Source organism: Colletotrichum phormii (assembly GCF_030913505.1).
Source record: "Colletotrichum phormii strain CBS 102054 chromosome Unknown BDP81scaffold_25, whole genome shotgun sequence".
Lineage (NCBI taxonomy): Eukaryota > Fungi > Ascomycota > Sordariomycetes > Glomerellales > Glomerellaceae > Colletotrichum > Colletotrichum phormii.
Window position 1 is genome coordinate 106,215 of NW_026851467.1, and position 22,783 is coordinate 128,997.

Below are 22,783 nucleotides of genomic sequence, written 5' to 3' on the forward strand. Positions count from 1 at the left end.
CCGTCTTACAACAACAACATCATCACCACCTCTTAACCTCCAGACTGATCGCCGCGAACCCTCGAGGTTTACGGCCGTCGCGTAATACCTCGTCTCTACTCCCACGTTTCCACCCTTCGCGCGCGTTCGCCGTAACATGCTCCAGGACGTCGAGGACGCCTACACGCTTTACCAGAATCCGGTTACCAATCTCCTCCATTTCCTCTCCAATCCTCTCATCCTCGCCCACACAGCTCCTCACCTCTCCGCTTATGATCGCCTGAGTCTTGCCTCCACGAGCCGAGCATTCCGAGAACTCATCAAACACACTTCTGGTGTATTCCGCCATCTTGATCTCACCCACGTACGCGCGGCGCAGTTTGAAATCGACGGCATTGATCGCGGTGGTGAAGTCTGGCGCAATGTCCAACTTGATGAGAATCTGACCGAAGATGAGTGCGTCCAATCTACTCTACTCTACTCTACTCCACTCCACCGCCGCCGGTGACATTCTGCTCTCTGCCCCCAGTCGCGGCGAGCTAGTCGCTGTGGGGATGCCAGAGAGGGCCGATGGCGGTGCTACAGACAGCTCGACTAACGCGCCACCCTCAACAGCTTCTACTCCGGTCCGCTGAGAGGCATCTTCTCCAGCATCCGCCGACAGAATATCCTCCAAGATGTGCAGACGCTGGTCCTAGACGGCTTGTCCGTGACGGCCGAGCTCTGCCACGAAATCATTCTCGACCCGGCCTACAGCGTGCGACTCCTGTCCATCCGAGGCGTCAAGAACCTAAACGAGCGTAAGCTGTGCGCATCTCTCCAATATGCCTGCAGACCGTCGCGACCAGAGGGCATGCCCCGGTTGAAAGGTCTCTACGTTTTCGGTGCCAAGGATACTCCGCTGCCCTCGTTGGCAGCATCCGGTGTACCGTCTGGCACCGCTTCGCACGCAGCGCAGATTAGCGCAGGGTGGAATGCCAAGTCACAACAGGCGTTGACATCCTCGCTACGCAGCGAGGAAGAGGACTGGTACCATAGGAAAGGTCGCATCATTGCACGTCCGCTGGTAGAGGAATGGGCCAACACCCTGGTTGACTGCCACGGCATCATTGCATTCGATGCTATTGCTTGCACCGGACCTTACCACATGAACTCGCCTGCGTACGGCAAGGTAAGAATTCCTGCCACAGCCCGGCACTGGGCCGTGGCGACAGTCGCCTTGGGCGGCTGCGCCGGGTGCGGTGCTGCACCCGGAGGCATGTCAGTCCACAACGGGACTCCGGCGATCCAACGCCCTCTCCTAACACCTCCGCCTCTTTTGGCTTCGTCAGCCAAGGCCGCAACGGCACCGCAGCTCTGTACCGGATCGGAATCCTCCTTCGTTGCTCGATGCATCGACTGCCTGCGAGAGAGATACTGCGCAGGCTGCAATAAGTGGTGGTGCGAGGAATGCTACCAGACACCCAGCGCCGTGACCGAGCTGGCCGACACCGATGTGATAGTCGTCGACGCCGAGGGCGGTGCTTGGGTCCAGCACCAGGAGCACGAGAGCCAGCCCAAGATCAAGGTACGAAATGGCGCCTGCTTCCCGAACTGCACCATGGTCGAGGTCATTGATGCGCAGAGGGTGTTGCTGGGCTGAGTCGGACATCCTTTGCCGTCTGGCCCGGCCTGTTCCAAAGTGTATGCCACAATGCTATTCATGCCCCCCCCCCCCCCCTTCTTCGTTTCCCTTGAGCTTCTGGCATCCAGCGAGAGTATGCGTGGCTAGCGAGGACCCGACGATGCTGACAGAGACAACCTTGCATAGGCTCGTATCACGAAGAGCTGCTGGGAATGCGGTAGCAATGTAAGTGGCGATACTGGACCCAAGGTCATTGTCCAAAAGACCCGAGCTGACAGCAAGGAAATAGTGTCACGACTGCATTGATCGTACACAGAGGCTCTGTAGAGGCTGCTGCGGTGGCTACTGCTTGGTTCACAACGAGGGGTCAACCTCAACTTTCGTAAGACCGCCTCTCACCAACGGTATCTCCTGTGGCTTGGCTAACATTCGCAGTGTGACTGTCCGATCCCCGCAACCTCGTTGACGCGTTCAGATCGCTAACATTTCTCGGTAGGGTGCTCGAGCCGTGGTCGCTTCCTGCGACACCTTTAGGGAAGTGTCATCCGGGCGAAACGACAGACGCCGATCGCCGGTCAGTCACCGCAAGTCGCGGGGTTTGAGACCAACTGGAGGAGCTGAAAGTTCCTGGTGGCACTATCGGGATTGAAATATCCCAGGACGTTCCTCACCATCGTATTGTCGGGCGGTGCAGAGCGAGACTTCCATGGCCTTCTTGTCAGCTTTGGAGGACGATTTGCAGCCTGTCTCACACGGCGAACTCCTGTACTGTTTGGTTGTTGTTTTTTTGCGTGGGCAACATTGACAGAGCCGGCGAGCTCTCGTCGCGTCACCAAGCGCTTTCATTGTTTGTGAGATACCCTTAAAGCAAAGCGTTTGAGGCGTTGATTGCCAATGATTTAGCGGTATTAGACAACCTTGACCTCAATCCCAACTCTTTTACACCCACTGTTTGTGTATCGTATTCAGCCAGATTGTATTCTCTTGGCGAAATCTTTGACAAGGGACATCTACAGATGGCTGTATGGACCTGACTGATTACTATATTCTAAGCTAAGACTGTGGGAATGACCGTTTCTTCACCATTTTGCACATTTCCCTCGGACGATCGTCAGTCTCGCATGTCACCCCCTAGATTCATTCGCTTGATGGCCCAAGTAAGATCAAGTTCCGTCACCGTCAACAAATATAGCTTCAGGAAGAAAGACATCGTTCGGTAGGGAGATGCCGGAGATGCTTCCAACTCATGGCTCTGTCACCCAGCTGATCAATTTCGTCACTTCCGAGTGTAGACATTTTGTGACACAGGTATTTGGCATGGGAGTTTGCCTCGAAATGCAATCGCCGTCACGAGCCACAAATCTCGGGCAATCCGTGACTGTTTCCTGTTTAGCTTAATAAAGGTATTTATCTCACTCACCTGCTGAATAGTATCTATCATTTGTCCAAATTGACAGCCTCAAGGTAGGTTCTAACCTCGGCCGTCATCTCGACCACGAGGCTCTCAAGGAGCGGCACATGATGACTACGCCCAAGAGATATGACCCTTCCGTCCGTATGACCCAGTGAGCTGACATGGTTGCCTGGCCATGTGAATGGAAGAAGCTATACAACACTGCGGAAGCAGGGCCTTGTCGAGAAAGCCTATGGTTACGTAGGAAAAAGCTAGACCTACAACATGGCAAAGCTGGGAGTGACGGTATCACGAGCTTACTTGGACAGATACAACAATGCCTTGCCTCCCCTCTGCTCTTTCTCGGGCGCAACTTTGTCATATGCAACGATCTTGTGGACACTTCTAGTCACACGTCAAGTGGAAAGCGTTCGTTCAAGACATACCTTGGTCGAGGGCATGAACAAGTTGGTAAGATAATTCTCAGTGATGGTTGTGAGCCTTCTCTACAGATGAGACCATGATTGTTCTTTGTGTTGATATGCCAAGCCCGAGGAAATGCTTCATACGAGTGCCCTGTGTACCCAGAGTCACCTCCTCCGTCCTGACCGGTTGAACAGCGTTGCCCTGACTGTCACTGGTGTGCTCACCTACCAGCTGTTGGAGGACGTGGCAAGTCGCACCGTCCCCTAGCACAGGACGTTCAAGGTTTCTGTGCTTTCTCAGGGTCCTCCTCTTCCTCCTTCGTCTTCCATCATTCTCAGGTCAAACAACATGTAGGTCATTGTCGATCGTGCGCTGCACCGGGGAAGAATCTTGATCGTATACCCAAAATAACGGCTTTGGCCTCGAGACAGCTGGATGGAGAGATCCCAGGAAAAGGCCTTCTGCCCCTTTCCGCTCTATTCTATTGGTCTACACTTCAAGCGGAGACTGCTCCGGTGCCATGGTATCCCCCGAGGTCTCGTGGTGACTTCCCTGGGACGAGGCGTCCTTCTTGGCAACCGGTTTGAGCCTCACGAGCTACTATAAGTTCGCCTTGTCCTGGTTCGTCGGAGGGAGGACAATCGATCTAGAAACGGCATCTTCAACACTGACTTGGACGCCTTCTGGACGCCTTAACCTTATTCACCTCGTCCAACATGGTCATGTTCGCCCCGTCGCCGACCAGACTTTCCTCCCTCTTGCTACTGTGTCTTTTTGCAGCCTTCATCAACGCCACAGATGACACCGTGTACCCAGATCTTGTTCGATCGCTGAGGACAAGTCCGACAGAGCTCGATAAGCTTGTTATCCTCCCCGACGATAAAGACTGGACGTTCGACTACTTCGCTCATGCATTCCACACCAATAATCCCGGAGGCGTTGTCAACGCCAATGCCGCGACATTCCCAGCAACTGTTGGCAATGGCATGACCATGGCTTGGATCAGTCTCGGTCCCTGCGCTATGCTGCCGCCGCATTACCACGCTCGTGCTTCCAACTATGTGGTTTCGATCGAGGGGACTACCGAGACCTACATGACGCTAGAGAACGGAGCTCGAGTGGTCAAGACAACTTTGGCGCCCGGGATGATGACGCTCTTCCCGCAAGGTAGTTTGCACACGATGCAAAACACAGGTGAGCTTCCTTGCCTGCTTCCATATTTCTTTCTCATGCTCACCACTCCAGGGTGCGATAATGCTACTCTGATCTCTGCTCTGAGCTCAGAAGATGCCGGCACCCATAATGTAGCCAATGGACTCTTCGACCTTCCTCCGGGTGTAGTGGCAGCAGCATTCGGAGGAAACCCGCTATCAGCAAAGTTTGCACAACTCCGACGCGATATCCCGGCCGTCGGAACTGGTGCCGCGGTTGGCACTGCAGAATGCCTGAAGCGGTGCGAAGCTATTGGCTCCAAGTAGGTAGCCTAGAGTATGCTCACAGCCATATCGACATGGATGAAAAGCATGGTCGATGCTAATAGCTGCAAAGGCATTCTATATCGTCGGGAACGAGAATCCTTGGTTGGCCGAAACGTATCGACGGAGGCTTGCATCATAGATACCCGTGGCAGATGGCATCGTGGAGCGGTTTGTCTGATACATTCAAGTAATATTCGACTGTTTAGAGGCTGAGATGGCGGCTGCTTTTGCTTCCATAGAATTGCGATGTACACCTACAGGGCATATGCGGGTGGGAGGTGGGACGATTCCAGGGCTGTTCGATAGTGACTGACCGCTCTGGTAGGTCTTTAGAGGAGTAGTAGTCATTCAGACACCAGTGTTTCCAGAACTGAACTTGCGGGCAACCCATGCAGCGCCGTACTCTTCATACTCTTCTTTGGTTGCAGACAACTTGTGAATGTCGCAATGTTTGGCCAGTTTGGCACCGCCGTGCCAGGTACTCGTGATAGGGTCGACGGGATGAGCTACTCTCACGATACAGGCGTCGGGAACCCTCTTGACAAGCTCCTTCTCCAGTCGCTGGATAAAGCCGGGAAACAGGGCGTTGCCGCCAACGACCACGATATTAGCCAAGAGCCCGGGCCAAAGACCAATTGGCAACTCGGAAAGAGACTGCATAATGACATCCGCGAGCCCAGGTTGTCGGAGCCCAATGTCAGAAGGCTGGAAGAGCAGTTCGGGAACTGAAAAGCGTTCGTTTCGGAGCGTGAGTATGTCTTCGTCGTTGTCAGCGGCGCGCGCTGCCATCTTCCTTGCTTTTGTATGCATAGCAGGGTCGTAGTCTCGAACGACGCCCTTTGTCTTGGTGTGGAAGTCGGGCAGGACGTAGTCCTTGGCAATGCCGGCTCCCGTCACATACGGTTCCCTCTTCTCGCCCCTCGTGCCCTTCCAAGTCTTCTCGAGATCCCCATTGAAGTCGAGTGAAACATAGCTAGCCTGTTCCTTGATCTCGTTGACGATATATGTGTCGTTTCGCATGTCGTAGTATCGTAGGGAAAGTAAGCGCGTCAGGTAGTTCGTCATGAGCTTCCCACCGACGTCAAGCCTGCGAACAGCGGAATGCAGAGGCTTGCCATTGAGGAGAGGCATGACGATAGTATTGGAGTATCCAGAGTCGATGAGCAGCACAGCCTCGGCCGGAATCTGGGGCACTGAATTCGGGTCTCGAGGGGTCTGGAGAATACCTTGAATGTCGTGGTACGCATTGAATGAGGCCCCTGGGAAGGCAAAAGTTAGCCGGGTTGGTGAGACGTAAAATCGGCGAAGTCACGTACCAATGCCACGAGAATAACTGGCAAACTGATATTCCTCAAAGATGATCTGGTCACAATTGGCCTGTAAAGTGGGCAGCGAGTTGGGCTGTTCTGCCAGGAGCAGTCTGGTTTCGGAGGGGTCGCACTTTTGCGCCGCCTTGTCGTCGAAGAACTCGTGGTCCCAAATCTCCTTCTGGGCTTCCCAGTTGACAATGTACCCCTTTTCAACTGGCCTCCGGAATTGAATTTCGCCAAAGTCGCGGCACTTGTCGAGGTCAGATGCGACGTAGACCTTCCTCGCCCTATCTCTGGCGATGCAGTTTGGGATTACTCGGGGCTCATCGGTGTGTTCGTCGGAAACGAAGCCGGCTTTGATGGTAGACGCGCCATTGTCGAGTACGAGCGTCCGCGACGGAGGCACGGGGCCTGAAGACTTGGTATTGCGGCCACCAGTCATGGACACGATTTGCACTGTTGCGAGTGCGGCGCAACGATGACTGGGAAGACTGACGAAAGCGTGAACTTTTGCGCTGGGAGTTCTCGACATTGGAGCTTGGGCGTGTTTGTCGGTGGTCGGCCATTCCATCGCCGATACTGCTGACATAATACAGCGAGACCAGTGACCTGGACATGATGCGACTCTCAGTCTGCCAAGAGCTTGCAACCGTTAAAAGTATTTTGGTAAACTTCTGATGATCTAAGCTAATTACCTTATATCATAAATCTAGCTCGAGCTGGGGAGAATTTTCCTTCAATGTGCGCTTTTGGGTTATCTCCTAGGTTCCGCATTATATCCACTTTCCATGCCTTACTGGTCCTAGGAACATCTGCTCGACAGACTCGCGACATGAGTAAATCTTACAATACCGACTTAGACGCAAGAAACCCCGGGCATTAGCGAAAAAGATCAGTTGACGTTCCAACAATACAACTATCGACCTTCCGTTTGGTATCGCTCTAAAATGAGGTATTCTCGTTTTTTGAGAACCATCGTATCTGGCTTCATCTTTGGATTCAACTTTCTCCCAATACTTAGCTTAGCTGCCTTAGCAGAGCCTATCTCGCGCCAGGCGCGTCTGAGCTAGTCAACATCTCGAGATTACTAGACTACGACACTTTGGCGGTAGGTAGGCTATTGCAAGGACGAGAATGGCATCAATGAGACGAAGTTGGCGGTTGAAGCGCCATTGTGCGACGTGGGGTGCAGATGGCGTTTTGATGTCCTCACCGCCGCGAACATGGTGGGATGAGTGTCTCAGAGAATCACGCGACAGTGTCATGGCATTGGTTACAGAGATAAGGCGACAGGCGGTCGGGGCTTTTGAGATGTAGGTAGAGGGTGCCTGGCAGGAGCTCATGAGGCACCCCACGAAACGAAGCCGTTATATCCAGCGCGTGTGCCTGTCTTGGACTCTTGCGTCGAGCCAATCCGCTGGACAACGCCACAGGCGAGCCTATGAAGAACAGATTATTCGGATATCGCGTGGGTGTTGCAGTTTGTATGCTTTGCACATGCTAACCGCCTTGATTTCCTCAGTTGGAGTGTATGCAGGGCGACAAACCCAGGCTGAAGACCTGCGTGTAATCCAAACAACCTAGCACTCCTAGGTAGTTGACATGGTCGAAGGCTCCGGGGCATGAATGACGAAAGGCAGTTGTTTGGGGAGGATCCGTTGTTGAGGTGCATTGCATGGCGGTACATGGCGGTTGACACGTGGAGGAGCGTAGATGCGAGGGTACCTAGTGGGCTCGATCTTTGGTAGAGTAGACAGACTAGTGGAGAGCGGTACGAATACTTTGGGCGCAACAGGCGCTCAAGCCCGTGAGGCATCATAGCTCTGCAGGACGGGGTGTTGCGAGATGTCGTGCGCATGAAGCTCTAGGCGCAAGATTCATGGATACAGGCGGGAGATGTCCGTCGGGAGCTTTCAGAGGCACTTGCCGCACTGGGTCGGGATCGGGAAGCATTAGACGGCAAGGGGTGCCGCGGGGGTCATGGTGGATTGGATGAGACAGACGGGCGATGAGTTAGTTGTTCAAGTGCCGGGCGGAGGACAGAATAGGGGGTAAAGAAGTTGTATCGTCACCAATACCATCGATGGTGTTGATGGACGTCAAATGGAAGGGACATTATCGACATTATCGAATGACACCCAACCTCAGTGACAGTCAGTAAGCGGCAGTGACTGGTTGCGGAAAGACCGGAAGCAGGGTTTTCAGCTCTCACCTCATCAATCTCTCATCAACCCCTCATGATGGACAGGCTTGCTTAGCTAATACGAGTGAGGAGGGGTGGATGTCCTCCAAGGCGCTTGGAGCTAATGGGTCAGGGCAAGCTTTTTTGAGGTCTTATCTGCGTGAGAAGTAAGGGAATGTCATGTCGATGAGAGGCATGAAGGTGAGTGAAATGATTGATACCCTCTAGTACTGCGCGTGTCCTAGAATAAGAGTGAGAATGAGATGTACTGCTAACAGTAGCAGACCTCAGGCGCATATCCGTAGGTTGGATGTTGAATGTCGGGGAAAGGAGGGGTCCCGCCGATGGTGTAACCTCGTAAGGTAGGTGGGCAGGCACGCAGGCCGCAGACGGGCTCCACCTTCCACGCCAGCCTCTTGCCCCTCCATGGTTTCGAAGTCTCCTTCCTCCATTGGCGTCGAGGAAGTACATAGGTATGCATGGGAAGGTGCCGTGGAGCCTTTGTTGCGCAGGAAAGACCCAAGGCATAGTGTATAGCCGGACTAAGGTACTCCGTACTTTCCAGGTCCATGAGTTATGGATATGGACTGCGTACCTACAGTATAATGACTCTAGCGGAAAGAACCCACCTCACAACATCCGTAGTCTCCTTCCCGTATTACACTCTACCCAAGGTAAGAAGAGTCCACTTCCATTCCTCTCCTGCCTTCCATGCAGGTTGGGAGGTGGGAGTCGGGTGCCTTCCAAGCCCCAAGAGTGTAGATCTGAGGCCAAGAACCAAGCCGGGCCGGTGCAGCCAGCGATTTCGGTCCAGACTTCATCCACCTCACCCACGGTGACCCAGCAAACCGCCCCCAAAGGCGAGGTGAGGTAAGGTACCCAACGGAGAGGTAGGTGCCTTGGGAAAGGTACAATCCCAAATACCCAAATAACCAGCCACACGAGGGACCTCCCCTGCTTCTCGTAACTTAACCGCCCGACGCCTCTATCCATTGGAAACATTGAACCATGGAAGGTAAGGTAAGGTAAGGTAGGTAACCTCGCGCCGCACACCCGCCTACTGTAATACTTCGTACCTTACGGTCTTTACCGGCCTCAAAGACTCTCTCTCCACTGGGATCCGGATTTCCTCTGGGACCCTGTCTGCCTTGATTCTCGGCCTCTTTCACGTACATTACCTCACTTGCACAATTTTGCTGTCCACTTTCTCCAGTTCTCCCTCTTTTTCTTTCCGTTCTGACAGCTCGAGGACGGATACAACGTCAGACGTCACATCTCCCTTGGCGACACCAGTGACAGCTACCTACTCCGTACCTTACCACGCTTAAGGTACCTACGTGCCTACATACCTACCTAGGTACCTTCCCTTAGCCAACCGTCAAAGTAGGTACCTATTCTAGCACATTGAAGTACCTTAGAATGAGCTCTTTTCTTCTTCATCTGTCATTCAACTCGAGGTGTTTTACCTTGATATTAACCAAACATTGTCAGCAGCAACTCTACAGTACCGGTAGAGAGGTCCCTTGACACCCATTGTCTCCCGTCGCAACCAAGGCAGCAGACTACTACGTACCTTACCCAACTATCTTAAGGTACCTTACCTGGATCGTTGGGAACCTTGCTCTCCACTGCACCCGACAACCGTAACCGCGCCCCCCGGTCCTCCGCGCCCGACACCTTTCGCACCTTCCCTAAGGCATTTGTTGCTCGTCCCTCCTCCAACGACCACCTCACACTCTCATCTCCTTTGCATCTCCCCATCTGCCATCTTGGCTCTACATTCACTCATTCTTTTATCCTTCCATCTACCTGCCTGAACCAAGGTAGACTCGCTCTCCGTCCTCTTGGGAACATCGTCTCTCCACACGCCTGGAAACCTTCACATCCATCTTGGCCCGCCCACCATCCAGTGCCCAGCGCCCAGCCACGCACGTACGACATCCACGTCGTCACAAGCTTCCCCAACCCGACACGCCCGTCCGGTCCCAGGTCTCCAACCCAGCACTACCTAACCACCCAAAAACAACATCCGCTGACTGCGACCCCTGGACCGTCACCCTGCACTGCACTGCCAACACCATCCGTCCATCATCACCATCCCCGATATCACCGCCCGCCATCTCAACCCATCGCGCCCATTCGCATACATCCTACGGTGTACTACCTCTTATCCGCCTCCGACGATCAATAACATCACCTGCCTTCCCTCACCCTCCTCGACAATGCTTGCAGCTCTCTGCCACTTCGTCTGAAGGATGCGTTGTTGATTACACTCGGTTCATCCCCAACCATATTGCGGCGGTACTTCACCCAGCACCAGCACCGACAACACTGCGACCATACGCCGACTACGACGCCAACACTCTCTACCGGATCAACCTTGGCCGGACTACCTGTCATTGCATAGTGCACTGCTGTGATTGACTTTGGTCCGCTGCTTTTGTCCTTGCAATCATTGTTCTGATTGAACCGGGCCTCCGACTACCTGCCGTTGCGCTGTCCACTTCGAGAAAGCATACACTCGACGAAACCCCAAGCAATACCGCCAGGCCATACCATCGATAGCCAACATGGGTAACAGTAGCACCAAAGAATCTCGTCCGATCGACCCGGCGACCGACTATAGGCAAAGCCAGGCCGCCTACCTCAACCACTCCACCTCCAGAGAAGCCGCAAACGATCATGCCAGCTCACGGAGGCAAAGCCGCTTTAGTCGAGCCGACCTAAATCTCCTTGGCCTCGGAGCCGCCGGATCTTCCAGTGCTGCGGGCAGAGAAGATGCACCTTACGAGCGTAGAGAGACAAGACAGGAGCGGGAAGCCCGGCGACTTGAAAGGGAACGCGTCGCCAGAGAAAAGGAGCGTGAGCGGAGTCTGAAGGAGGAGCATATTGACGGCGGGTACCTTGTAACTCTTGGTACATACACTGGACCCGAAGACTTCAGCAAGCCCATTGTGCGGCAATTGCAGGTAAGTGGCTTTCCAAATGTTTCGATGCTTGGTTGCAAAGGTTGACAGTTGTGGCCCTCCAGATTGAGAGACGACTTGCACCATTCTGGAGGGGTCTTAACGACTACTCCGACAACTGGACCGAATACCAGCTCATCTGCGCCGGCCGCGGCCTTGATATCCCGGCTGCCGATGAGCAACCTCCGCCCGAGTTCATTCCCCAGTCCAACACGCCCGCCTCTCCTACCGAATCTTCTCAGAACCTTGCCAACCTCACTGTTCCAATGGGTCCGAGGTCTCTGTCAGTAGGATCGGATCGTAGTAGCTCAATGCCAGGCTCTGGGATATCGTCACCCAACGCAGCCCAGCAGCGGAGTAGCTCGCCTTTCAAGCCTCGGGCGAAAGCCCTCGCAGCAGCCCTGAGCGGGGGGTCCCGCAGCAACTCATCAAACGACGTTGCGCCCCGTGAGATTAAGTTGCCCAACGATCCCTTGGTCAACGGACAGCCGTTAGAGGTTTTCCTGTACAAAGATGCTACCGAGTGTCCCATCTGTTTCCTAACCTATCCTCCTTACCTGAATCGCACCCGTTGCTGCGATCAGCCCATCTGTAGCGAATGTTTCGTGCAGATCAAGCGAGCCGACCCACACCATCCGGAGCATCACGGCGAACCGACCGAGCAGCCTGCGAACCCGACCAACCCGGAAGAAGCCCCAGAAATGCTGATATCCGAGCCCGCGCAGTGCCCTTACTGCCAGCAGACCGAATTCGGCGTAACCTACGATGCTCCCCCTTTCCGACGAGGTCTATCATATGCCATTGGCTACCCGTCACAAAGCACCGCAATGTCATCCCAGAGCTCTTTGAACTCAACCTTGTCGCCTACCTCCCCGACTTCCGGCAGGCGGCGCGCTCAAAGCTTGTCCGCCAATGCCCCGAATGTTGTTACTACTGATCGGGTCCGCCCGGATTGGTCAACCAAACTCGCAGCGCAGCGAGCCCACCAAGCACGCAGGGCTGCAGCAGCAACTGCTCTGCACACAGCGGCCTTCCTCATGGGAAACAACGAGCAGCAGCGCGGCTTTGCCTTCACAAGGCCCGGCCGTTTTAGTCGGAGAAACACTGGCAGTCGCACCCCCTCTGGACCTTCCAACCAACAGCCAGAGGAGAGCCCGCACCGCAACCCAGAAGGCGAAGCTGCTCCAGCTGGACCTGAGCCTGGACCACGAAGCTCCTCCGGGCGCGGAGCGCTGAACAATAGGAGAAGTCGGATGGAGGAGCTCGAAGATATGATGTTTATGGAAGCCGTCCGTCTTTCTCTCGCCGCCGAGGAAGAGCGAAAACGTAAACAAGAAAAGGCGGAGCGAAAGGAGGCCAAGAAGAGGGACAAGGAAGAGCGCAAGGCCCTCAAGAAGCAGGACCGCCAGAGTGTCTATGGGCCTGGCCAGAGCTCTGCTAGCGGAAGCAGCCTCTCCCTTGGCCTTGGACGACGCAGAGGGAATAGTACAACCAGCAACTTGCGTGTAGAGGCCACACTCCAGGGGGCGCAGACGACCTCGGCAGGGCCCAGCGCCGAGACTTCTCCAGTAGCTTCAGCAACACCGATGGGCAACACCCTATCTCCCACCTCGGCACCTGGCTCGGCACCAAGTTCGAAAGGCAAAGCTGTTGAACGTCCGGCTGTCGAGACGCAGTCATCCGAGAGCAGCTTCCAAAGCACATCTTCTACACCCTCATTGCCGATCCCGACGACCAGCCGCGGGCCCTCCCACTTGAGACAGATGAGCAATGCATCTTCCATCTCATCGTCTCTAGCTGATAGTGCAGCTGGAAGCTATAGCAATCAGGCCTATCTCGATCCTCGAGCCAGTGAGCTGAGCGTTGGCAACAGAAGCGAAGAAGGCGATCGGGACAACACGGAGCCAATGTTCAACTTCCGAAGCCTGGCGGAAATGGTGGGCGTTGACATTGAAAATGGCGAGGCCAATCAGGACCAGGATAACGCCTCAGGCGAGGTCCGGACTGCCACTACGAGCAAGAAGGCCGAAGCGGAAGATGAACCCGAGGCTGAGCACATGGAAGATGTCCACAGTGAGGAGCCTGTGCAGACCAACGCCGGTACATTGAAGCCACCGCCAACGATTCCCGAAGAGCCTGTCGATGGCGCCAGCAAAGGAGACGTGTCCCCTGGCCCCGGCAGTGGGGCACTAACGCCAGAGGTCATGATCACACCTGAGACTCCGGCTCCCATCTCGGATGAAGATGCTGAGTCGAAGAGGCTAGGTCACGGAAACATTGTTGAGAGTTCGACTGGAGTTACGCAGTGATCAGAGTGCGGAACGACGAGGATGATGACGGGATGATGGAGGGATATGATTATGCCAAATTTGATGGCAACGGCTGAGCGTGAATACATGGGGGGCAGAATTTTGCATACACTCTGGGGATTGGGAACTCCCAAGACACTCAAGGCGTTCAGCGTGAACTTTTTGGGGGAGGTGGCCATTAGACGTGATTCTTTCTTTTTTTTTTTCTGCTGTTTGCCATGTGAATGGCTAGCGCTCACTGTATTCTACCCAACCTACCTTACACAGGTATATGGAAAAAAGTGACCGAGATGTCAATAGTCCAAAGTGGCTTGACAATACCATCTACTCATTACCATCTACTCATGGGAGACAATCCCAATTGTTCTTTATTATGTTTGGATATTTGGCCTCACCTACCGACTTTGCTCTGGGTTCTCTGCCAGGCTTACAAGTGCGGCTCGGCGGCAGCGACGGCAGGAAGGGCAGCATCGATAGCGGCGACGGAAGGTTGGTTGACGAAATCCTCGCCAGGGCTGACCCAGCTGTAATTCCGCCATTCGCCCAAGGCAGGCCACATGTTTTCCGTGACCAACCGCTGAATCTTGTCAAGCCGACTGGCCGGGACGTCGGCAGGATTTGACTTGTCGCTCTCGGCGGCGAGCTCGCGCATCATGCTCTGCCAGGCAAGGAACGTCTCTTCCAGTTCAGACACGGATGTTACGCCCATGACGCTGACACCGACCTTGGCAGGGCCGTTGTACGTGGGCGGCAGCAGCTCACTGCCAAAGGCACCTCCTACGCGCGCCCAGTTCGCCATGGCCCAGTACAGAGCGAGCTCTTCCATTTTCTCTCCCGCTCCCTCGGCGATTGCTACAAGACTGTTGCATAGCTTGCGCAACGGGCTTGGGGCCGGGTGCCAGCTCGCCATGGGGCCGTCGTCGACGCCGCGGGTGGTGAGCAGACCCATGCTCAGCATGCTCGCGTTGGTCACGACACCGACGCCGGCATCTTTCAGTCGTGTAAGGATCGCGTCGCTGCCGAGGGTATCATTCTGGATGCAAAAGTGCGAAAAGGACTGGACGGCGTCGATGGGTTCGCCCGTTTCGCGGAGGATCTTTTCGGCTAGCTCGCAGAGCACCGGGACAGGGTAGCCGCAGATACCGACATAACGAACGAGGCCCTCGTCGCGGAGATGGCGTAGCTCGCGTACGGCGGCGACGACCTGATCGGGGGAAACGAATTCTGCGTCGTGGGTATAGACTAGGTCTAGGTAAGTGGTATTCAGACGCTCGAGGCTGCGGAGGACGGAAGCGCGGATCCAGGCTGGGGAGTAGTCGAACTCGGTCGGGGCGATGCGGCCGGCCTTTGTGACGAGGAAGTAGGAGTCGCGGGGCGGGGAGAGGGTGCGCAGGGCGGCGCCGAGGATGGTCTCGGAGGGGCCGTAGTAGGGGGAGGTGTCGAAGGCGTTTACGCCGAGGGAGAGGGCGCGGGAGACGATGTCGACGGAGGGCATGCGCGAGGGGTCCGAGACGTATTGGTAGTTGAAGGTTGCGGTGCCGAGGACCAGAGGTGGGAGGACGGCGGAGAGCGGCCGGGTTTTGGTTGTGCGCGGGGCCGCCATTTCGGGTGTATTTTCTGTGCTCTACAAGGTAGATAGAATCCGAGATTAAGCTTCGAATCAGATAGAGAAGTGATGAACTGTAGCTTCGATTCGATACCGTACCTACTCCCTAGTAGATACCTTCTGCAGGAGCTAGGTATTTGTTGCTGGCTGTTGTGAGTGGTACACAATGGACACAGCTCAAGGTCCAGCGGCTCAAAAAGATATCGAGTCGAGTACGTCAATGATTGATAGTCAGGGTCCCCACGCGTGTCTGAATCTCCGAATGCGATTTGCCCCGCCGGAAAGGTGGGGGAGTCTTTTTCTTCTTTTTGGGGACTTTCTGGAATCGGACTGGTCTTGTTCTAGTTCCTCCGCATAGGACCGAATAGACTGACGCGGAGCGCAACTCTAAAAGTTGATGGCTAGGTTCGTGCTGTGACCAAGCTAGTGAACTCCAAATAGCGAGCATGCTAGGTGAAGAGATATAGCGTTCAGTAGAATCCGATACATCTTCACTCACTTGAATAAAGATGCGACAAGTTTCGTGACGACTGCCCATTCCGCCGACAATGCGGGGGCTCAGCGAGACGCGGGGTTCTGGAGGGGGAGCTGGGGTGTCGAGGCTTCTGGGACTACCATGTTTGCGGTGAGGGTCAAGGAAACCCAAGGCAACCTAGTGAAAAGAGTTGCTGAATCTGGAACAGTTCCGTTGTGACGGCCGAAATGTTACATGAATTGAATATGTAGAGGTGTTCTTGGAAGAAGACAAGCACTGATATGTGTTGCAGGAGTAAAGAGATGGGCGTATGAGATCTCGTCAAACAGGCCACCAGCGCCTACCGCGCCTGCTACCTCTCATAAGGTAGCTGCAGGCCAAGATGGGTCGCTCATTCTTCCGGGACATTTGGTGATGGATGGGACCCCGCCTGCTTAGGTAAGATCAAATCGAATATCACTAACGTATCTTATCTTACTTTATCTCCCACCATCTTATCGATTACCAGCAGCTGACAGAACCCAGGAGGGCAGCTTGGCTTAGCCCACGATAAACCACAACACAAAGAGCTCTCCCTCATCTCCCATTCTCAACATCTCGCAGACATTACTATGCATCAATTCTTTTCAATTGACTGAAACATTTCTTTCAACCTCATGGTTCCCTTGCCCAATGACGTGCCTATCGCAACGCTGATGTATCTCCAAGTTCTGCCCGAATCCCGTCGTCGAGTGACGAGTCTGCCCATCTTCAGGCAAACAAACGGTGGCATCGTGGGACTGCCTATACCACTGTATAGTCTGGCTAATACCGCCTCAGGTAGTATCTGCAATTCATTGCAAACCGGACTGCTCGCATTGGACAGCAATTAGCCTGAGGATCCTGCCATGTGTCCCGCTCTCCTCATGATTTATCCCTAGCAACCTCCGACTTAGCCCTTCGCAGCCTCGGCACCTTCAGGCTCCATTGAGTCCGCATCAATCCGTTGTCTCGTTCCAACCCAACAAATAATGCAATCAATAATACCCTACTAGATTGACTCAACTTGGCCGCCGAACATCCCTCGTTCGGCGCTTTGTGCGGCCGGTCAGGCGGTCGTCTGGTAGTTCCACCGTTCATTCTACGGCCTGTCCATTTCGACCTCTCAGATAGGTGTCTGCTTTGGGCCTATGCCATGAGAACTCTGCAACCTCCACTAGTCACTTGAGACTCTTTGAAAGCTCGATGTCTGCTATCCCCTCTACAAAGTATTCTCTTCAAGCAAGTGCTTGCCGTCACTTGCTTTGGTTCCTAGGTGTCATTCCATCTATCGGGAGGCACCTGTCGTCTCCCGAATGATCACCCGTGATTCTCTAGATCGTCGCTATTGACGGCGCTCGTGTTCCAATGTTCAAACTGCGCCAAACAGCCAAGTTCATTTGGACCGGCCTTTCTCTATGGCAATCATACAGAACCAATATCTCGATGGCATTCATCCGCCTTGGCAGGTATCCAGCTTTTGAATCTTCATATTGGCACCCATCCTTCCCTCCCAACTCGTACCATGTCTTGTAGTTGGTTGCGACCCGCGTGTCTTGTCTCATTTCTACCCAGTACATCCATACGAGATGACTTCCTCTTTCGTCACTGCGGAAGTCTACATGAAGGATTGCTCCGAACCACCGCTGGTCATGGCAAGTGCTGGTTTCCGCCGTCAGCAATGCTTCACTTAAAAGCTTAGACAACCACGTCTGAAGATGCGTTCCCCTCGTGAATGGATATTCCTGCAATACCAAAGCCTATTTGAAGACGCAAGAGTGGACAGCCGGCGAAGATCATGTGTTGGCTCACCACGATCCTTAGCGCCGTAGCGCTCATTAGCTCCGGTAAGTCTTGTGCGCACTCGTACCTTAGAGACTCGTGCTAACCCAGAGGACAGTAGCTATCGCCCAAGATCAGTCAACATACTGCGACAGTCTAGGTCGTTGCTTCGCTTCTTATACCAACGCAGGCGGCATCACTTACGGCATTGCTATCCCTGAAGGACCTGCAACGGGTCAGCCATATGAAGCCATTGTACAGATCACCGCACCCATCGAGGTAGGCTGGGCTGCCTTAGCCTGGGGAGGCTCCATGACATATAATCCCTTGACCATCGTATGGGCCAATGGGAATGATGTAGTTGTCTCTTCTCGAATGGCATTGTGAGGACCCAATTCGATCCGTCCAAATAGCATAATAACTGACAGTTACTAGCGGCTACTTCACTCCTCCACCTTATGAAGACGCAGAGTACACCATTCTCCCCGGCACTGTCGTCAATGATACACACTACTCCGTCACGGCATTATGCCGAGGCTGCACATACTGGGCGCCATACGGAAACGATCCAACATCCTTAGATCCCAACGGAGAAAACTACTTGGCGTTTGCTTCCTCTGGCGTGCCAGTTGATGACCCGGCAGCCAACGACACAACTTTCGGTATCCACGAGCGCGTAGGACACTGGATGCACAACTTCCAGCCGGCTCAGGCAGTCGACTTCGATTCTTGGTCAGAAGGCAATGATGATGGCGAAAGTTCTACCAGCACCGTCACCAAAACGACTCTACTGACCACCTTCTCGACATCCACTTTGCATAGTACCACAACCCTCAAGACTACTGTCACGAGGACAGGTGTTTTACCCAGCAGCGCAACCGCAACTGTCTCATCTTCGCGTTCTACTTCGACATCGTCCTCCATCGTATCTAGCGCCCCTGTGCCTCCAGTCCCCAACTCGTGCTCCGGCGTCAGTGCCTTCAGATTCGGATACCAGACTGCTAGTGGCTGGAAGGCCGTTAAGCTGGCTGGATCTCTGACAGGTCCCCGCGGATTGGTCGTTGACTCTGAAGGCAATCTACTCCTCGTGCAGTCCGGAAAAGGTGTCACGGCTCACACCTTTGGGGCCGACGGCTGTATCTCTTCCACAAAGACCCTAATCAGTAACCCTTTGCTAAACCATGGCATCGGCTTGACGCCCGATGGTAAGACGTTATACGTCAGCTCCATGACTACCGCATGGTTGTACGCCTACGACGCAAAAGCTCAAAGTGTGAGCGCGCAGACTGTCGTCGTCAAGGGAATGCATCAGGGAGGTCACCCGACACGCAACCTCATCATCCCGCCGGCAACACCGCATCTCCTCGTCATCCAGCAAGGCTCTTACAGCAATTTTGACTATGAATCGCTCAACAAGGCAGTGGCGCGTGCTGTAGTCAAAGTGTTTGACATGCGCAGTGTGCCATCCGGAGGTTACACCTACGCCTCCCAGGGATGGTTTCTCGGCTGGGGTCTGCGTAACGAAGTGGCTCTCGCAGCGGACGGAAACAATGCGTACGTCCAACACTAACATCTTGCCTTTTTCAAAGACAAATAGGCTGACAGTGATCTCAAAGCATTTGGGGAGTGGAGAACAGCGGTGACGATTTCGCTCGCACAGTCAACGGCCAAAGCTACGACATCCATAACGACAACCCAGCAGAAGAGCTGAACTTCCGTAAGTCGCCACGTCTGTCGGGCAAGTAATCTAAGACAACTGACAATCACTCCAAGTTGGTGATCCTTCCCAGGCAAACGACCAGTGGTACGGGTACCCGACCTGCTTCTCTGTCTGGGATCCCTCCGTCATCAAGGACAAGAGCTTCAAGGTCGGCCAACAATTCGTCGTCGCCCCCAACAGCACCTACAACGACGATACATGCACTCAACGCTCCGTGGCACCCAGACTTTCGATCCAAGCACATAGCGCACCCATCGGCGCCGTATTCGACAGCGCATTCCAAAACCTGTACGTCACGCTGCATGGCTCATGGAACAGGTCACCTGCTACGGGCTTCAAGGTGTCCGTGGTGCCGTTCACCAATGTTGCCAGTGGTGGATATGATCCGGTTGCTGCTGCAGACTCTAAGACTGGTTATACGGACGTTTTCTGGAGCACAAACGTCGGAAGCTGCACTGGTTCGACCTGCTTTAGACCTTCCGGCATCGTCTTTGACAAGGGGTTCTCGAGATTGTTTGTAGCCAGTGACAACACCGCGGAGGGAGAACTTTTCATGCTTGTCAAGTCTTGAGCCAGATACATGTCGTTTCTTACAGAAAGAAAGTGGTGTAGAACCATTTCGAGATAATCACTCCGATTATTGAAGTCAATTTATGACATGGCGAAGTCCTTCCTTCCGTTTTATCCATAGACAAAGTGAATTCAGGCTGTGAGCATTGTACCATCAACCATACGCAGCCGAAGAAGTGTTACAATGAGAGCAATAGACGCCAAGTTGATATGCATTGCTATTACGAATAGCCTGAAACGCCATGGTGGGCTGCTCATTTGAATGTTTGCATTGCCGCTCTAGTGAAAGCAAATCATGTGGCTGTCACGCTCCTGCCCATCTTCACAGCCAGACCTGTCCGAAAGAAGAGATGAGGTTGCGATAATGCTATCAAAATCCAAGCTGGCAAGGCTGTAATCTATTTTATTTTGCATCTGAGATCGCTTTATGCTTAGTGAACCTGAATTCCGGATGTAAGGGTCGAACTGTAGATCTTTCTCGATGCAGGTTCGAAAAACAATTGGAAATATGGAGGAGTCTCCCACTCATTTGGAGATCAAACTACTGGATGAGACTTCGATCACACTCCTGCTCTCTGTTCGCACCCGCTACCGATTTTGAAGAGTCCCGGAAAGGAGCATCATGTTGCAGGAGATGTTCAGAAAGGTCTACCAATAGGTCAGAAAATCAGTTCATAAAAGAAAGGAGTATTCAACCTACTATCGACATCACTCCGTCGTGTTTCAATGGCGCCGAATAGCGCGTCCATGTCCTCCAACTCCCGACCCTTGGTTTCGGGAAAGAAGGCATATATGGCCTAGAGCATTTGTGAGTTTTTGAGATTCTCATATGTAGTAAATCCACGGTGTCCGTACCGGAATGCAGATGATGTTTACGACCATGAATATGAAGTAGATGTTGCTACCCATATACCCGATACCGGCAGACCACACCATGGTAACGATAGAAGAACCGACAGAGGCGCCAGCGGAGGCGAAGTTTAAGCCTCGGGCTCGCACCGAGGTGGGAAAGATCTATAGCCACATCTGCATAAGCAGTTGTCTCAAAAGACGAAAGGGGTTATCATGATCAAGCGGTACCTCTGTGTTATAGACCCACGCAGTTGGCCCAAATCCCAAAGAGAAGCCAATGACATATACAAAGATAAAGACCACGCAGATGATATCGGTCGCTGGGCTTTTACGCTGAGGATCTAAAAGAGGCACAGCCCCATTGATCTAGGATAAGTGTGTTAGCATTTCCGGGTCCTGCGCACGGGTTCCTCTCGTCCCTTACCAGCAGTGAAAAAGCCATGATGATACAACCAGCGACGAGGCATTTCCTCCGTCCGAATCGATCAATGATAAACATCTCGAGAACAGTAAAGCCTATTTTAACCGTTGACTCGGTAGCGCTAATTAGCAATGCGGTATGGGAGAATATGCCATGTTGCTCCAACAGCCATGGGAGAAAGTATTTGATGGCAGTAGCACCACAACTTGAAGACATGAATTGAAGCAGAGTAGCACGCCAGAGGCGATTGAACAATGGCTTTTGTCGGAACAAAGAAAGCCAGTTACTGCCGGATTGATGATACTCGTCGACGCTCTTGATGATGGCGGAGAATTCGTGCTCGATCTCGTCATCATCAAAGCTACCCTCGCGAAGCCAGCGAAGTGTCGAACGTGCCTGGTCTTTCCTGCCATGTTCAACTAGCCAACGGGGCCTTCTCGAATTAGTATGAACAGTCTCCTTGGGATAGATCGAAGGACTAACGTTTCCGGAACCCAGGGCAACCCGATCCCAAAGATCATTGCGGGGATTATCTCCAAAAGAATGGTCAATCTCCATCCATAGAAAAGGCCTGCATCGGAGGACCAGAATCTCATGAAGTAGCCAACCCTGTTGACATTAGAGACTTCTCCGAAAATATAATCAGCTGAGGTAGTTTACCAGAAACCTAGCGCTATGCCAGCGATGAAACCGACGTGGTTCAGCGTTACAAAATGGCCGCGCTTATGCGCCGGCGATATCTCACTAGCACAGCAATCAGCCTCTACACATCCAAGAGTTTGCTTCAAAGATCTTACGCTTGGTACAGAGGCACCGAAGTAGACACGACGGCTACTCCAACGCCGCTTATGAGTCTTCCGGCAAGCATAGTGCCGCGAGCTGTACTGCCACCACTTGTGGCTTGTAGCATGGCGCCGAGGCAAACGAAAGCTGTTCCCGACAAGGCGGCATAACGGCGACCGAGCCAGTCCGTGATCGGATGAGAAATGCAGAGATAACTGATGAAGGTTCCGGTGTAGTAGATGCTGACTACAGTTCCGATCATAGCGCGTGTTGGCTGTTGCAGTGCATCGCGCCAGCCGGAACTGACTATCACTGAAGACAGTATACCAATGTTGTATCTATATAGAGTAAAACAGTCAGAATAAACTGAGCTCTTCGAACTACTTGACGGCATAGTTCCATGATGCTCCCAACAATGTCCAACGACATGTCGTGACTTCGATGACTCGCCACTTTCACTTTACTGGATGGAGTAAAGGGCGAACTTACCCCCAGACGGATGCGCCGATGCCGAAGAAGATGCAAAGAAAGTAGAGGCGCGACTCGCCAGTAGGCAATGAAGCACCAAGCCAGGCCATATTGATGAGCGTAAACGTTGGGGACGCGGCTAGAGGGGTAATTAACGGGGGGCCACGGCAGGCTGGAGGGCGCCTTGCGGCAGAGAGGAAATCTCAATTGCTTATCAAATTTTGCAAGCCCTGTATTGGAAAGTTTCCATGTGATGACAACACAATTGAAGGAGGTAAAAAGGGACTCGACGGGTCTTCCAGTCCGGAAGAGATCCCAAGGTGAGGCGCGGGGTCGCTTGGCCGAGACAGGTTGGAGCATTTCTCGATTATGTAAGATCCCTTCAAGCACCGCCCGCTAGCTTCGTTTTGCCGTGCAAAGA

The 22,783-nt window shown here is 53.5% G+C and overlaps 7 protein-coding genes across 7 annotated transcripts; 4 read left to right on the forward strand and 3 right to left on the reverse strand.

The window, feature by feature from the left end:
• Window positions 1-136: 136 nt before the first annotated feature.
• On the forward strand, window positions 137-1,621 carry BDP81DRAFT_453757 (uncharacterized protein; the record flags this gene model as incomplete). The annotated part of the gene is made up of 2 exons (XM_060592862.1): window positions 137-435; window positions 595-1,621. 2 exons carry the CDS (start codon window positions 137-139, stop codon window positions 1,619-1,621), a joined length of 1,326 nt encoding a protein of 441 aa, XP_060440127.1.
• Window positions 1,622-4,138: 2,517 nt separating this feature from the next.
• On the forward strand, window positions 4,139-4,900 carry BDP81DRAFT_464711 (spherulin-1A; the record flags this gene model as incomplete). Its single annotated transcript, XM_060594182.1, has 2 exons — window positions 4,139-4,616; window positions 4,668-4,900. 2 exons carry the CDS (start codon window positions 4,139-4,141, stop codon window positions 4,898-4,900), a joined length of 711 nt encoding a protein of 236 aa, XP_060440128.1.
• A 348-nt stretch (window positions 4,901-5,248) lies between these two features.
• Window positions 5,249-6,652, reverse strand: BDP81DRAFT_330678 (actin-like protein arp-6; the record flags this gene model as incomplete). Its single annotated transcript, XM_060585436.1, has 2 exons — window positions 5,249-6,159; window positions 6,217-6,652. The coding sequence occupies 2 exons, from the start codon at window positions 6,650-6,652 to the stop codon at window positions 5,249-5,251; spliced, it is 1,347 nt and encodes a 448-aa protein (XP_060440129.1).
• Window positions 6,653-10,737: 4,085 nt separating this feature from the next.
• On the forward strand, window positions 10,738-13,881 carry BDP81DRAFT_111632 (uncharacterized protein). Its single transcript, XM_060581485.1, has 2 exons — window positions 10,738-11,361; window positions 11,424-13,881. The coding sequence occupies exons 1-2, from the start codon at window positions 10,963-10,965 to the stop codon at window positions 13,665-13,667; spliced, it is 2,643 nt and encodes an 880-aa protein (XP_060440130.1). The 5' UTR covers window positions 10,738-10,962; the 3' UTR covers window positions 13,668-13,881.
• Window positions 13,882-14,094: 213 nt separating this feature from the next.
• On the reverse strand, window positions 14,095-15,270 carry BDP81DRAFT_330424 (L-galactose dehydrogenase; the record flags this gene model as incomplete). Its single annotated transcript, XM_060585398.1, has 1 exon — window positions 14,095-15,270. The coding sequence occupies one exon, from the start codon at window positions 15,268-15,270 to the stop codon at window positions 14,095-14,097; it is 1,176 nt and encodes a 391-aa protein (XP_060440131.1).
• Window positions 15,271-17,860: 2,590 nt separating this feature from the next.
• BDP81DRAFT_383125 lies at window positions 17,861-20,035 on the forward strand (the record flags this gene model as incomplete). Its single annotated transcript, XM_060586927.1, has 4 exons — window positions 17,861-17,931; window positions 17,984-19,102; window positions 19,165-19,265; window positions 19,322-20,035. 4 exons carry the CDS (start codon window positions 17,861-17,863, stop codon window positions 19,837-19,839), a joined length of 1,809 nt encoding a protein of 602 aa, XP_060440132.1. The 3' UTR covers window positions 19,840-20,035.
• BDP81DRAFT_111658 (general substrate transporter) lies at window positions 20,010-22,607 on the reverse strand. Its single transcript, XM_060581486.1, has 9 exons — window positions 22,384-22,607; window positions 21,909-22,232; window positions 21,772-21,855; window positions 21,595-21,720; window positions 21,115-21,544; window positions 20,919-21,056; window positions 20,694-20,852; window positions 20,539-20,635; window positions 20,010-20,486 (listed from the first exon to the last, which is right to left on the reverse strand). Exons 1-9 carry the CDS (start codon window positions 22,470-22,472, stop codon window positions 20,380-20,382), a joined length of 1,554 nt encoding a protein of 517 aa, XP_060440133.1. The 5' UTR covers window positions 22,473-22,607; the 3' UTR covers window positions 20,010-20,379.
• Window positions 22,608-22,783: the final 176 nt, after the last annotated feature.

Excerpts from the sequence above, each read along its gene's own strand:
- BDP81DRAFT_111632 (XM_060581485.1), top strand. The coding sequence starts at position 10,963 with ATGGGTAACAGTAGCACCAAAGAATCTCGTCCGATCGACCCGGCGACC. Across the intron at positions 11,362-11,423 it reads CCATTGTGCGGCAATTGCAG|ATTGAGAGACGACTTGCACC; the intron begins GTAAGTGGCTTT and ends GTGGCCCTCCAG.
- BDP81DRAFT_111658 (XM_060581486.1), bottom strand. The coding sequence starts at position 22,472 with ATGGCCTGGCTTGGTGCTTCATTGCCTACTGGCGAGTCGCGCCTCTAC. Across the intron at positions 20,853-20,918 it reads CGTGGGTCTATAACACAGAG|ATCTTTCCCACCTCGGTGCG; the intron begins GTACCGCTTGAT and ends ATGTGGCTATAG. Across the intron at positions 20,487-20,538 it reads ACGACGGAGTGATGTCGATA|ACCTTTCTGAACATCTCCTG; the intron begins GTAGGTTGAATA and ends ACCTATTGGTAG.